Source organism: Hetaerina americana, unplaced genomic scaffold (genome assembly GCF_022747635.1).
Source record: "Hetaerina americana unplaced genomic scaffold, ioHetAmer1.1.p SCAF_7, whole genome shotgun sequence".
NCBI lineage: Eukaryota > Metazoa > Arthropoda > Insecta > Odonata > Calopterygidae > Hetaerina > Hetaerina americana.
The window spans coordinates 16,065,148-16,077,569 of NW_027287316.1; the positions used below are offsets into that span (position 1 = coordinate 16,065,148).

The 12,422-nt window shown below is 35.1% G+C and overlaps 2 protein-coding genes across 2 annotated transcripts in view; one reads left to right on the forward strand and one right to left on the reverse strand.

The window, feature by feature from the left end:
• prd1 (pruning defect 1) overlaps positions 1–6,560 on the forward strand; it is a 31,954-nt gene extending 25,394 nt beyond the window's left edge. Inside the window, exons 10-12 of the mRNA XM_071595188.1 lie at positions 2,014–2,244; positions 4,503–4,625; positions 5,024–6,560. Of these exons, the coding sequence (XP_071451289.1) occupies positions 2,014–2,244; positions 4,503–4,625; positions 5,024–5,179 (510 nt within the window). The 3' untranslated portion in view covers positions 5,180–6,560. The remainder of the gene's footprint in view (positions 1–2,013; positions 2,245–4,502; positions 4,626–5,023) is intronic.
• A 1,915-nt stretch (positions 6,561–8,475) lies between these two features.
• Positions 8,476–12,393, reverse strand: mRpL47 (mitochondrial ribosomal protein L47). Its single transcript, XM_071594947.1, has 5 exons — positions 11,943–12,393; positions 11,692–11,862; positions 11,392–11,606; positions 11,048–11,210; positions 8,476–10,019 (listed from the first exon to the last, which is right to left on the reverse strand). The coding sequence occupies exons 1-5, from the start codon at positions 12,062–12,064 to the stop codon at positions 9,875–9,877; spliced, it is 816 nt and encodes a 271-aa protein (XP_071451048.1). The 5' UTR covers positions 12,065–12,393; the 3' UTR covers positions 8,476–9,874.
• Positions 12,394–12,422: the final 29 nt, after the last annotated feature.

Consider the following 12,422-nt stretch of genomic DNA (forward strand, 5'->3'; position numbering starts at 1 on the left):
TACAGATTAAAACAGATTAGTAGCCTTTCAGTGGCTTTTCATAGTGGAAAGACCGCTCAGAAAAAAAACGAGCAAACAATGAGGCTTAGCTTCCTGACATGTACAAAACTGAACGAAAAATTATAGTAAGAATTATACTTTTTGAAAAGCATTTAAAATTGCTAATAAAAAATTAGTTAGGTAATTCTATGGAATTTAACCTATCGATAGTACAAAAACCATAAATTATTAAAGAAAAAACCATAACTTACAACGATTTAAACAATAGCCTACCCAAGAGCCGATATATTGGCCCGCCGCACTTTTCGCCAGGGATACGAAAGCCGATATATCGGCCCGCCGCACTAAGAGGGTTAAGGTGTTACTGTGAGAAAAACAGTGGTAATGCATACTTGGCTAGTTCCATAAGATGTACTGCTACTGCATGCTATGCTTAGCTACGAGTATGTACAGGAACTTAGCAGTTTTGCAGCATGAACAGGAATGAAGTGTCAACTAGACTTCCTTGCAAGAATTCCTTTTGTCAAAGAATAAACTTTACAGATAAGAAGGGAGCAAATGCTTGCCTTAAATTCCTGTACTTTATCATTTATTCCAATAAAAATGAGTGATAATTCTTGGCCTTAAGAAAAAAGAACTCTATGACAGAATGCATGATCTACTTCCACCCCCTTGTCATATGACAACCAACTTGTCATATTGACTAAAAACTGACTCCTGCCCATTTCATGAGGACTAGACTTTTAGGTATCTCTTTTTCAGTAATGAATCTCAGTTAATAAATAGAAACTATAAATGTAGCTAAATAAGATATTTGAATGCTGAAAATCTGATTATGACCAAATGCTGAATGAAAAGCACATCGTACTTGCTCTGGGGCTATTGCATGTATAATGCTTGAAGAGGCTACATTAAGAAAAATAGGTAAACCTAATAAGTAAGTTAACTAAGAAACTGAAACATGTAAATGTGAAAGTTATTTATCATCATGGAATATCTGAAAATATTACATACACCTTTGTGAAAGAGGATTATATGTAGTCTCCTTAAGTTAAAATGATGTTGTAGAGCTTATTAGGCATCGTAAAGGACAAAGTTCAGTCATTAGATAAATGTGGTATGTATATAAACTGAAAACAGTGATTGCATTGTATATGCATAGAGGGAAGACAGGAAAATCATTGGTAGTGCAAGCATAAGGGTTCGAACATTGTTCCACCACAACCAAAATTTCTAAATTTAAGAGGGTGATTTTATTTCGTGTTCACTAGTGGTTTTATTTCCAATGTCCTTCTTCAAGAAATCAAAGGACTTGCTGGATGCATGGGAGTGGTTAAGAATCAGGTATAATTGTTAAAAGTGAACGCTTAATGAATGGTAACCTATTCAACCTATTTCTTATGCAGTCCCCCTCTCTGAATGTTCTGTACACCCAAAGTTTGGTGATGTAATTATACATGAGCACTACCTCAAAACTCATCTCACTTCCTCCTCACAGTTTCACTTTACCCCTTAGGGTTCATTCCCCTCTGCCATAGATTTTTTGGTTTGGCATGCATTCTCCCTTCTGATATCCTTGCCCCCTATCCTCATCCTTGCCTTTCCTCTGCCCCCTCACCTCTCCTCTACTGCACCACATTCTTCCTCATCATTCATAGTCATCCTTCCCTCCGTCAATCTTATCCTTCCTCCCTCTTCCCCGGCTGCTTGACCAGTGTCTGTGAAATGCCAAATATTCTGTCAAAATGTACCTGATATCAGCTCTTCAGTGAAACCTTGTGAAGCCTGAATACATTTTCCATGGAACCCACTAAGTTTTGTGTTTTGTTCTGTCTAATGTAAGATTTCAATTATTTTTCACCCGATATCATATAATTAATTAAAATAATCCAATTATTTCAAGTGCTATGGGCAAAAATATTTTGTGAAATGTTATGTAGTGATAGTGAAGGATTACTATGTATTAAAAAGATTGCTTCAGTGTATTAATATTTGATTTTCCTTTGAAATTAGATTGATGGCTGTCCAGATGGACTTGTTGGTGATGTAGAAGGGCCTTTTGTACAACCATGCAGTGTGATGCTTACTGACAATGGCCAAGTTATCATTTGCCAAGAGGAAGAAGTTAAGGAGAAATCTAGAAAAAAAGTAATGGGGCATTTTCACACAGTGTCCATGGCTTATCTTTCTGATGTGACTTCTCTACGAGTAGCGCCAGATGGAGCAGGTTTCTGGTGTGCCTTGGTAAGTTGATAGCATAAGATTTTTCATATTATGATGATTAAATGCAGGCCAGTAGGCAGTCCTGCCTGTTTAAAAATGTTAAGTTGATTCAAGAATGATTTTTTTTTTTAATATTCTCAATATTTTTCTATGTCGAGTATGGTCATAACTAACTACCAGATAAATATTTTGTGACTCCTAACAAAACACAATCCAGCACCCTACTCTACATCAGGTCCCCCTTCATCTCTGTGTACTTCCTTCCTCCCTTCATCCTGTCAAATATTGCTATCCTGCTCCTGCCCTTTCCTTGTTTGCCTAACATTGTCCCCTCTATTACCGTCTTCAACATCTCACTGCCGATCAATACTCCCTTCATCCATTTTTCCTTTTCCCTTTGCATGTCTCCCAGCAAACCCCTTTCATCACTGACCATGCCATTAGCACTTCCTCTTTGGTTTTCCTTTTCATCCCTTACATCTTCTCCATTCTTCTCCACGACCACATTTCAAAAGCCTTCAATCTCATTCTATCCTCCTGCCTCAGTGACCACGTTTCTGTGCCACTCATACTCGTAACTACGTTCCCTATCAAAGTTTTGACAAGCCTTTTCTTAATATCCTTACTGAACGTCCCTGTCATCAACTCCCTCCTCCTCGTTGTGAAACCCGCTTCCCTAGTGCATTTCTTCTCCTTGCATCCCCACTAATTTGACCATTTTGGTCCAAAACACTTCCAAGATACGCAATCTGTTCCACCTGCTTTGGTTTTTGCTCACCTATTTTAATGTTAAGCTTAGCCTTTCTCTTTCTGGAAACTAGCATAGCCTTTTATTTATATTGATTCTCATCCTTTGTCTAATGCACTGAATTTCCAATTCACTCAGCAATTTTTGCAACCCCTCGGCTGACTGACAAACTAGCCTTGCTCATCAGTAAACCTGACTGATTTTACGAATTCCCCACCGACCCTCATTACTACCTCCAGTTCTTCCCAGTCGTATTTCATTTCCTCTACATATACGTTGAACAGCACCGGTGACATTGGGCAACCATGCCTTACACCTCTTCCTAACACTGCCCATCCGGACTCGGTCCCCCACTCACACCTGAGCAGTGTGAGAGATGTACAGGTTGTGGATTAGTCTCTTGTCCCTCCAATCTGTATTCCTATTTTCTGCAATATCCTCATTAGTTTTTCCCAATTCATTCTATCAAATCTTAAAAACTGCTTCAGTGACTGTAAACATGCATCTACCCAAATGATGATTATGTGGAAAAATAGAGGAATGTTCTAGGTTTAAAATGGTGAATCAATTAAAGAAAATAAACGTTTCTTTCTATTTCTAAAAGTATGGAAGACATTTCTTTTAGGATTATCCCATACTGTGAATATTATACATGCCTTGAACATACATTGGAAATTTGTTCAATGTTAAACCTAATCTGAAAACTTTAGATTTCCTTTCTTGGATCATTCATTCTTTTGAATATTCATTAATAATGTAGTGGACGGATACATTTTCTGATAGGGCTTATATCAAGGATGATTTTCTATCAATATTCCTTGAACATGAATCAGATCTGATATTAATCACATTATCTGAAAAGTATGCAAAATCCAATTTCATGTCACTAGAAGATATTTTTATGGCTGAATGGGTACATTGACAGTTGGAGAAAATGAACATTGAAAGAAAAAGGAACATGCACCCATATGTACTACGATGCTCCAACATTAGATTCTGGTCCCCTATAGAGATTATACAAATCTAATCAAAATCCTTCTTATATAGAATCAGGTTAATAAATATGAAGTACCAGTAGTTAAGTTTTGTGCATAGTCTAGGGGGTTCGTGGATTTAACCACAATAACTTTGCAAAAATTGTGATAAATAATACAAGGAAGCTCCAAAGTAAATACTTTCTTCATATATTTCCTTAGCATTCAGTTTAAAAATTGGAAACATATTGTTTATTCTTTAAAGATCTGTATTGACTAATTAAAAGATCCAGTGTAAGTATTCTATCTTTCAAGAATGTTCATGAGGTCAACTGGTTATTATTGTTTCAATGATAAATCAAACCAGGTAGATCTCTGTACTCTGAAATTACCTTACTTTCCATCTTTGCCCTGTTATCATTATTAATTTCATTGCTGGATTAGATGTGGAGATGTTAACTGAATGAGGAAAATTGCTATATGCAGCATGGTGTATAGCAAACTGGAAAATTTCATATTTTTAGTATTTTTAATGCATGGATTCTTATTAATAACAGGAATTTGACTGTCGTGAAGTTCATGAACGAGGTGGAGATTGGATTCTGCATTTCCCATCAATGAATGAAATGCAAAGTTTCCTAAAGACTTTAAAAGATATTTGGAGTTCCCTCAATTTTCAGGTAAGAATAAGTAGCCATGCTCACCGCTGGATTTTTATAAATCAAACTAACATGTCTGCCCAAATAGTAGCCAGCCCCAAAAAATTCCCAAAAATTTTTTGGAAAAAGTGTAATTGTTGTAGATTTTATGCTGACACATTCCAGGCATGCGTAGTCAATCTATAATATGTTATACATCACATTTGTTCAAGGCTTGAGTGAGAAATACAAGTGGTAATATGTGGTATTAACATCAGAGTTAACTGGTCATTGTTAATGAAAGTGTATGCTTTTTATGAATATAGGATTTGACCGGAGGGATAAACATTTCATTCAAATTAAATACTTACTGAAGTACAGTTGCATGCCTTACTCCCCTCAATGGCTTGAGTTAAAACTAGTACTTTCTCTTATTTTAGGAAGCCTTACCAATGAGTCTTGCTGATGAAGATGAATTGGTAAGTCGATGTGCCCACTCCAGCCGCCACTTATCATCTTCTTGGGATACTCTCCTCCTCTCTCCACATGGGGGCAGAGAGCTTGAAGAAGTGAGAGATAAACTGAAAGTGAGGTAGTCCACTCATATAGAGTCTACCAAAATACTCAATTTTCAATACCCAGGCTGCTGCCAGTGCTGAATTTTTAAGTTTTTGGTGAATGAACCTCTCATACCCTTTGAGTTACCATAATGATTTATTTGATCAAATTTGGTGCTTGTTTTTTTAGTTACTTGCAATTCAAATCTTTATCATGTTCCTCGTAAATCCCAGAAGATTGAATGGAAACATGAATGGGTGTGTGATTATTATTATGACCAAGTTTTATTTGGTTTACATTTTATTGTTGTAGCACACAAACCACTGTGATCTATCTTGACTGTGACATTATAATGTCATGCAGTATATATTTATGAAGGTTGTTATGGAGCAAAGAAACTTGCATTTTAAAAAAGTATTATTTAGCATTTCTTACCCTGTAATTTTTTTACACATATCTGTTAAATTTATTTTATAAATGGTAAAATTATTTTTTTTAAAAGAGGGTTTGAAAGTTTTTAGAGAGACTGTATTATCAAATGTCTACTAGGCTAATTTATGAGCAGCTTCATTTAGTCTGTACCAAGTATATACTTTGCAATGGAACAGGTATATTGCAAAGTTATTCACATAAATATATTAAAATAATACTCGTATTAAATTATGCAGTGCAATCGTTTAAAAGTGAAATGTGCTAATTTTAATTAATAATGTGTAAAAAAAACTACAAAGCTAATCTTGAGATTGATGTAACTTCTGGCACAAAGTTTAATACTCGTCTGATTTTCATTATTGAAAACATTCTTGGCAATGACATTCCTTATTAGTTTGCCTCAAATATAATTACTGTTTTATTTTTAAAATACACAACAACTGAAAGCACAGGTACTTGCCAACCATTGTGTCTTTTAAATATTGCAACCCAAGGTCATTAATTCATATAATATTCATCTGAAATCATAATGTAGATATTAATCCATGACTTTTCCCAATAACTTAGCTTTAGCTTTCCAAACTGCACATTTTATAACAGGCTGCTAATAATCAACTCTTCATTTACTAGTCATGATGAATTCTTATTGGTTTCTGCAGGGTTTATGAGTTGACTGTAGGTAGATGATTTCTTATGAAATTAAAAATTGTTAATAAAAACTTGCTTATAAATAATACTCCTATAGCATAGAGTTGTTGATTTGGAATATCCAATAAAAATGTAATGATTAAGCTTTTCCTGATTAACAGCTGTAATATTGCTCTGTTATTTGTTTCCTGAATTGTTAAATTTTCATCTGGAGTTGATAAGGTGAACCTTTTCATAGATGCTTATTTTATACAACTTTGTAGATAATATTGGTTATATTTTATTGTAGTACTATTTATTTGAGTTATCAATAAAATTTTCTGCAACTTTTGAAGATAATACTGCGTAATTTGCTGATGTGTTGATAAATTAATCAATGAAAATTTCTGTCCGAGGTGTTCAGTATTTTAGGGTGTATGGGATCTCTCCTCATTCAAGTAATCACACCATCAACCTTTCCTTGATGCTAATAATCACCTCACTCACTGATTCATAAAAATGTTGGGGTGCTTACCACCAAGGTAGCCAGATAGATGCGTTTTGTAAAAAATGATGTGGAAACATTCTTGTCCACATTTAATTAATACTCTAAAAAAGCATGCAGATCTTGGAAAACAATTTTGTAAAAAGTATCAAGAGAATTGTGTTTTTATGATAGCCAGTGAGGTATGCTCTACAGTTTAAACAGGCATACAAAAGGTATGCTGATAATAGATAGCTTATAATGCTTAAGTCATCAATCAGGATCATATGTTTGCTCTGTGAAGATGCAAAATAATGTGCACAAATAACCTCATAAATTGATTTGTTTACTGTCTGAAAAGCTTAAGATTATTATGTATTACGTAGAATTATTTACTCAAATTGGAAGGAAGGACTTTTTGGTCAGCTCCAAGTTTTTCTCTAGCACTTGGTTCTCTGATATTGTCAGGGTAGCATCTGGAACTTAACCATCCTTCAACAGAATCATTGTAATACCTTTTCTTAAAAACAGACCAACCAAAATTATTGGCTATGGAATATCCACGAGTACACAGATGGGCAAGATCAACAGCAGTGAGCCAATGCTCAAACTAACTATATTGTTTTTAAGTAATCCAAAATAACTTTTATCTCAAGCAGCATGAATTTGAAGCATTGAACATTAAGCAGGAATGTGAATAGAATAGTGCATATGTTTAGCAAGTCACACTGTTAGATGAACGTACAATGATGGCATTGTTAAACTGCACCAGTGGTTGTATGAGACACTTCTTAACACTTAAATGGACATACAATAATGGCATGGTTGAACTTTGCCAGCAAGTCTTGGGAAATTTGAAAGACTGTTAATGAATCAATGAAATTTCATGTCTCCCTAACTGATATGTCTCACCCAGATATAGCTGCAGCAGATTCACTAATCATTTTACTCATCTTCCACCATGATCAACCTACTAATCAGTTGAATTATATATTCTTAATTTGCCCACCTCACTGGTTCTCATTCTTTGGACTATAAATGAATTTACAATTATTGTAAATAGCTATGGTAATAAATACAGGGTTCGTCCGGAAAATAAGTGTACTGAGCTCAGGAAAAAAAATGTATTACACTTTTACATATCTTAAGCTAATATTCCTCAAAATAGGACCCTTGTGAGTCGATACACTTGTTCCAGCGGCGTTCCCATTCCTGGAACGCTCCCGCGAAGGCATCATCGGGAACCTCTCGAAGACTCGTCGTCGACCTCTTCTCTGCCCTCCACGAACATCTTGTGCCACCGAAAGATCATGTTTCTGGACATGGCTGACTCACCGTAAGCCTGGTTAATCATACCGCCAGTTTCGGTAGACGATTTCCCGAGCTTTACCGCAAATTTGATGGAATAACGCTGCTCCAAAAACTTCGGCATCGCGTTCCATGACGTGGGTCGAAGCGTGGAGGTTCGCGTTAACAGAGCTCCTCACTACACCACAGCTCAGAGCCGACTGCCTTTTTCAGCGTCCCTTGCCAACATACCCCCCTCCAATCGCAGCCCGTCAGAGCAGTGCTGGGCGCGCCTGGAGCGGCGCGCCTAGCCCAGGAGTCAGTACACTTATTTTCCGGACGAACCCTGTACTGCACAGGCATTAATAAAATACCTAACTTTATCATTGAGCTTTTTTTTATTTCATTAAAGACTCTAGGTTGCATTGCATAAAAATTCCAATGTTGAAGGCATCTTCCCTTCAGTATTAAAAACCTCAAAAGATACTTCTTTACAAGAAAAATGGTAGTCCTCTTAAGATTTCAGCTCATCAATCTATCACTATTCAAAACCAGTTCCCAAAAATATTTGAAAAATCCTTCAAACGAGTTAGTTTCTTATTTAGAATCCTCCAACATATTGTCTCTATATCAACATGGGTTTCTTGAAGAATAAATTCACCACGTTTTCCGTACATAGTACCATTAATCGCACAATACTTTGGATGATAAACTCAACACCTGCACTTTATTATTTGATTTTACCAAAGCCTTAGGTCTAAACAACCAATATGTACTTTCTGAAAAATTACATAGGGCTGATGTTAGAGGCTCACCAAAACACTGGTCGATGCCATATTTACAATAAGAGTTCAGGAATTTATTATTTATAAGGATGGTGTAAAATATACCTCTGCCCTAAATAATCAATGAAGGCATTCCCCAGGGATCTACCCATGAAACCACACACTAATTTACATTAATGATCTACCCAATATGTACAAGATCTGTCTGGAAGCTATCCAGCCATGCAATATTTGAGAAAAATAGCCTACCTAGAACAATGAACAATACCTTAGTCCCCTTCTAAGTACTAACCTTGGGACTTCAATTCCAATCCCAGCATCTCTTCCACTTTTCAAAATAATCAGTCCCTTTCCTTTTTATTGGAATGGTCATCAGCTGCCTCGCTGTATTCTTTCAAAAAACAATTTTCTGTTCATGCGTATGTTGTGACATAAATCAAATTCACAAGCTTAATTCAATATCTAATTTGAATAAATTCCAGAAATTTTCAAAGTGAAAGAAATTTGCCAAAGCCCCCTAGTTATGCTTTAGTCTGCTTAAGTACCAAAGAACCCTTTTTCGCTGTTAATCCTGATACAGATGAATGATATCTTCCCTGCAGAATTCACATACATGTGTACGGCTAAGCAGGTCTCCACTAAACTTACTATTATATTTCCCACTGTTAATTTAAATTTGATGAGAAAAAGTATGAGAGAAATTATTGAATTCAGACCTCCCATTAGGTACGACAAAAAGTGGAGAGCCAGCAGTCTGGTAATACATTCTAAATTCCAATCGAAGTTCATCCTTACCAATAACATATAAAGTAGAAATTAGTTGTATTTAACATATAAAGTAGAAATTAGTTCTATTAAGTCTTTTACATTGGACATACATATTGAATACAACATGGAATTCTAAACATTTCCTGCAATCAATGCATAAAACCTAGCATACATCAGGAGCACTAGAATATTTCAAATAAAAAGAATCACAATTAATACAATGATTTATTAAATCACAAGAACTGGGTAATTTCATGTGGTTATTCCAAGTGAAAGACAAAGATTTCATGTTATAAATAACTGCAAGTGAACTTTACTAAAATGCATGATGACAACATGAATATTACCCTTCACGAATTGAATTCATGACTACCATAGGCTCTCCTTTGAATGCGGGCTTTTTCCAGGTCTACTTCAGGATATTGCTTACGAACAGCTTCCAAATCCAAATGAGGAAATCGGCGCATCAAATGCTGAACATGATTTAAATTACGACTGAAATGAAAAAAGAATTACAGGGATATTTTTAAAGCATCAATACAGAAAAATGTCTACTTGTTAATAGAATTCAGGATTTTGGCAATATATCCTTAAATAAGAATGCCACCTACTACTAATGGTGTCTCACTATGCCATATACTTATGGTATAGTGAGACACCATTTGTGTATAAAAAATACACATTCCATACAAATAGGATTATTTTTCAAAAAATGTGTCAACTTTGATTATGATACCAATTTCTTTGATACAACAAAATATGAAGAATAACATGATTTCATCAATAATAGGATACCTGCAGATAAAATTTGCGAAAAATTAATTTAATCAAACCAAAGGATAAGTCACTGGGTGCCAGTATTTCATGAAAGAATGATCACAAATGTTTCAATCATTCCTGTATAAAACAAACTAATTATTTAACAGCAAAAATGTAACAAGAAGAGTAAACATTTTTGGAAGGCACCTGCCCACTATGTATTATGAAATTAAAAAATATTATTAATATTCTTAACGCTCCTATCATGGAAATAGGATACATTTATTCAAGTAGTTTTTTTATTCAACGGGGCATAACTGGTCAGGTGGGGAAACTCGCTAGTTACACTAATCGTGGATGAATTCAATCAGCAAGTTACATATTGAAATTCTTCTTTTATTTGGAAACAATACCATTACCTTAACAATGTCCTTCACATGTGAAAAAAATAATGAGACCACTTTGGATTTATACTTAGTAAAATTGATACTGATATTTGAATTGTGAAATTGATAACTTGAATTCTTTTGCACCCACTTTTGACTTTAAATATGGGTTGAATCATTATGCATCACTGCTGGAAGTTTATTTAATCGTATGCAAGCATTTTTAAGCGTATGAGGTCTGCAAAGAAGCAATCTTCATTTTCCCTAATAATCTCATTCAATATTAACCATAATCGAAGTTGAAGTATAAAGCGGTGAGGGTCATTATTGAGAAAAAAAATAGGGGACAACATATAAAGGCATATAATCATAACTTACGTTCTCTTCCTCTTCTTTGCCAAATATAATTGTTCTCTGTATAGCCTTAGGAAACTGCCGACTGAAAGAGGATTATCGTGACCCACTTGAAGTCCTCTCCACCACTTCAAGTTTCTCTGGTGTGGTATTGCACGTTCCTTCATTTTATAAAAAAACCTAATGCCTGAAAAATTACAAAAAAATCGTCAATGTTGCAAGACACTCAGTGAAGTAAACATAAATTCGCCTGAGAAAATAATATTCCCTTTTTATTGAAATATTGAGATCGATTTAATGCATTCAGGCTGTAGTTTAGTTGCTAAAGTCTGACGTATCATTACGTCTATACTGTCTTCCCAGCTTACCCAAGCGGTTAATAACGAGACGAACAGGTCTTTCACCATCTTCTCCGGTTTCTAACATATAATACGCTCGGTTTCTTTCGCGAACAACTTCTTCCAAATTAGTCATGCTTTCTTCTACTTTATCTAACCTTTCTGGATTAGGGAAAAGCCTCATCATTTCCTTAGATTCATGCTCCATTGATAAGAGCATATTCTTTTCTTTGAGAAGTACGAACCTACAAATTACAAAAACATAAAATGAATAAACATCGCAAAGAAATTATTAAATTAATAGACACATTTTATGCTACATATATGTACCATAATTTGTGGAGATCTGTATTGCTTTTTATTCGAAGTTCGTCCTTGCACCAAGCTCTCCCAACCTTAATCTCGTTTTCTCCCCAGTTCTTTTGGTCATCGAAAAATTCCATCAGCCTTTTATTAATTTCGTCGGGATTAACTTCAGTTGTGTTAGGTGCGTTGCAAGACCTGAAAATATGAATGATAGGGTTCATTAACTTGCCCGTGAAACAACAACAAGGCAGACATATGAAAAATTAAGACAGTACATTGCCACAGATTTCCCAAAATGTCTTGAACCAAATCTTTCAACTATAGAGCCTGAGGCGCAGGTCTTCAGGGCTAATTTAGTACGCGCACAGAGAGTTTGAACACATTTAATAAAAGCCATCGCACTGAAATGTTTCACACTACACGCAAGATTTTCTCAAAACATCCCCTGGCATAACCAGGAATGAACTCGATTTAAATCTTGTGGTTCCTTATGCTGGAGTTATTCAGCCATCGTTCGTAATACACAAAATATAATTTCTTTCGTAATACACAAAATATAATTTCGTTCGTAATACACAAAATATAATTCACAGTTTCCAGTAAATCGTCCATACGATGTCTTGCCTTCTTGAAAATTCTACTCACTACCAAATTTTTCCTCGATTATAACACATTTTCATTATTTCTGAGTAACACAATCATGACAAATTACTTAAAATGTTCTACCTTCACCTCAAATACTGCCGATATTTTTG

Excerpts from the sequence above, each read along its gene's own strand:
- mRpL47 (XM_071594947.1), bottom strand. The coding sequence starts at position 12,064 with ATGGCTTTTATTAAATGTGTTCAAACTCTCTGTGCGCGTACTAAATTA. Across the intron at positions 11,863-11,942 it reads TTTGGGAAATCTGTGGCAAT|GTCTTGCAACGCACCTAACA; the intron begins GTACTGTCTTAA and ends TCATATTTTCAG. Across the intron at positions 11,211-11,391 it reads TCTCGTTATTAACCGCTTGG|GCATTAGGTTTTTTTATAAA; the intron begins GTAAGCTGGGAA and ends GTAATTTTTCAG.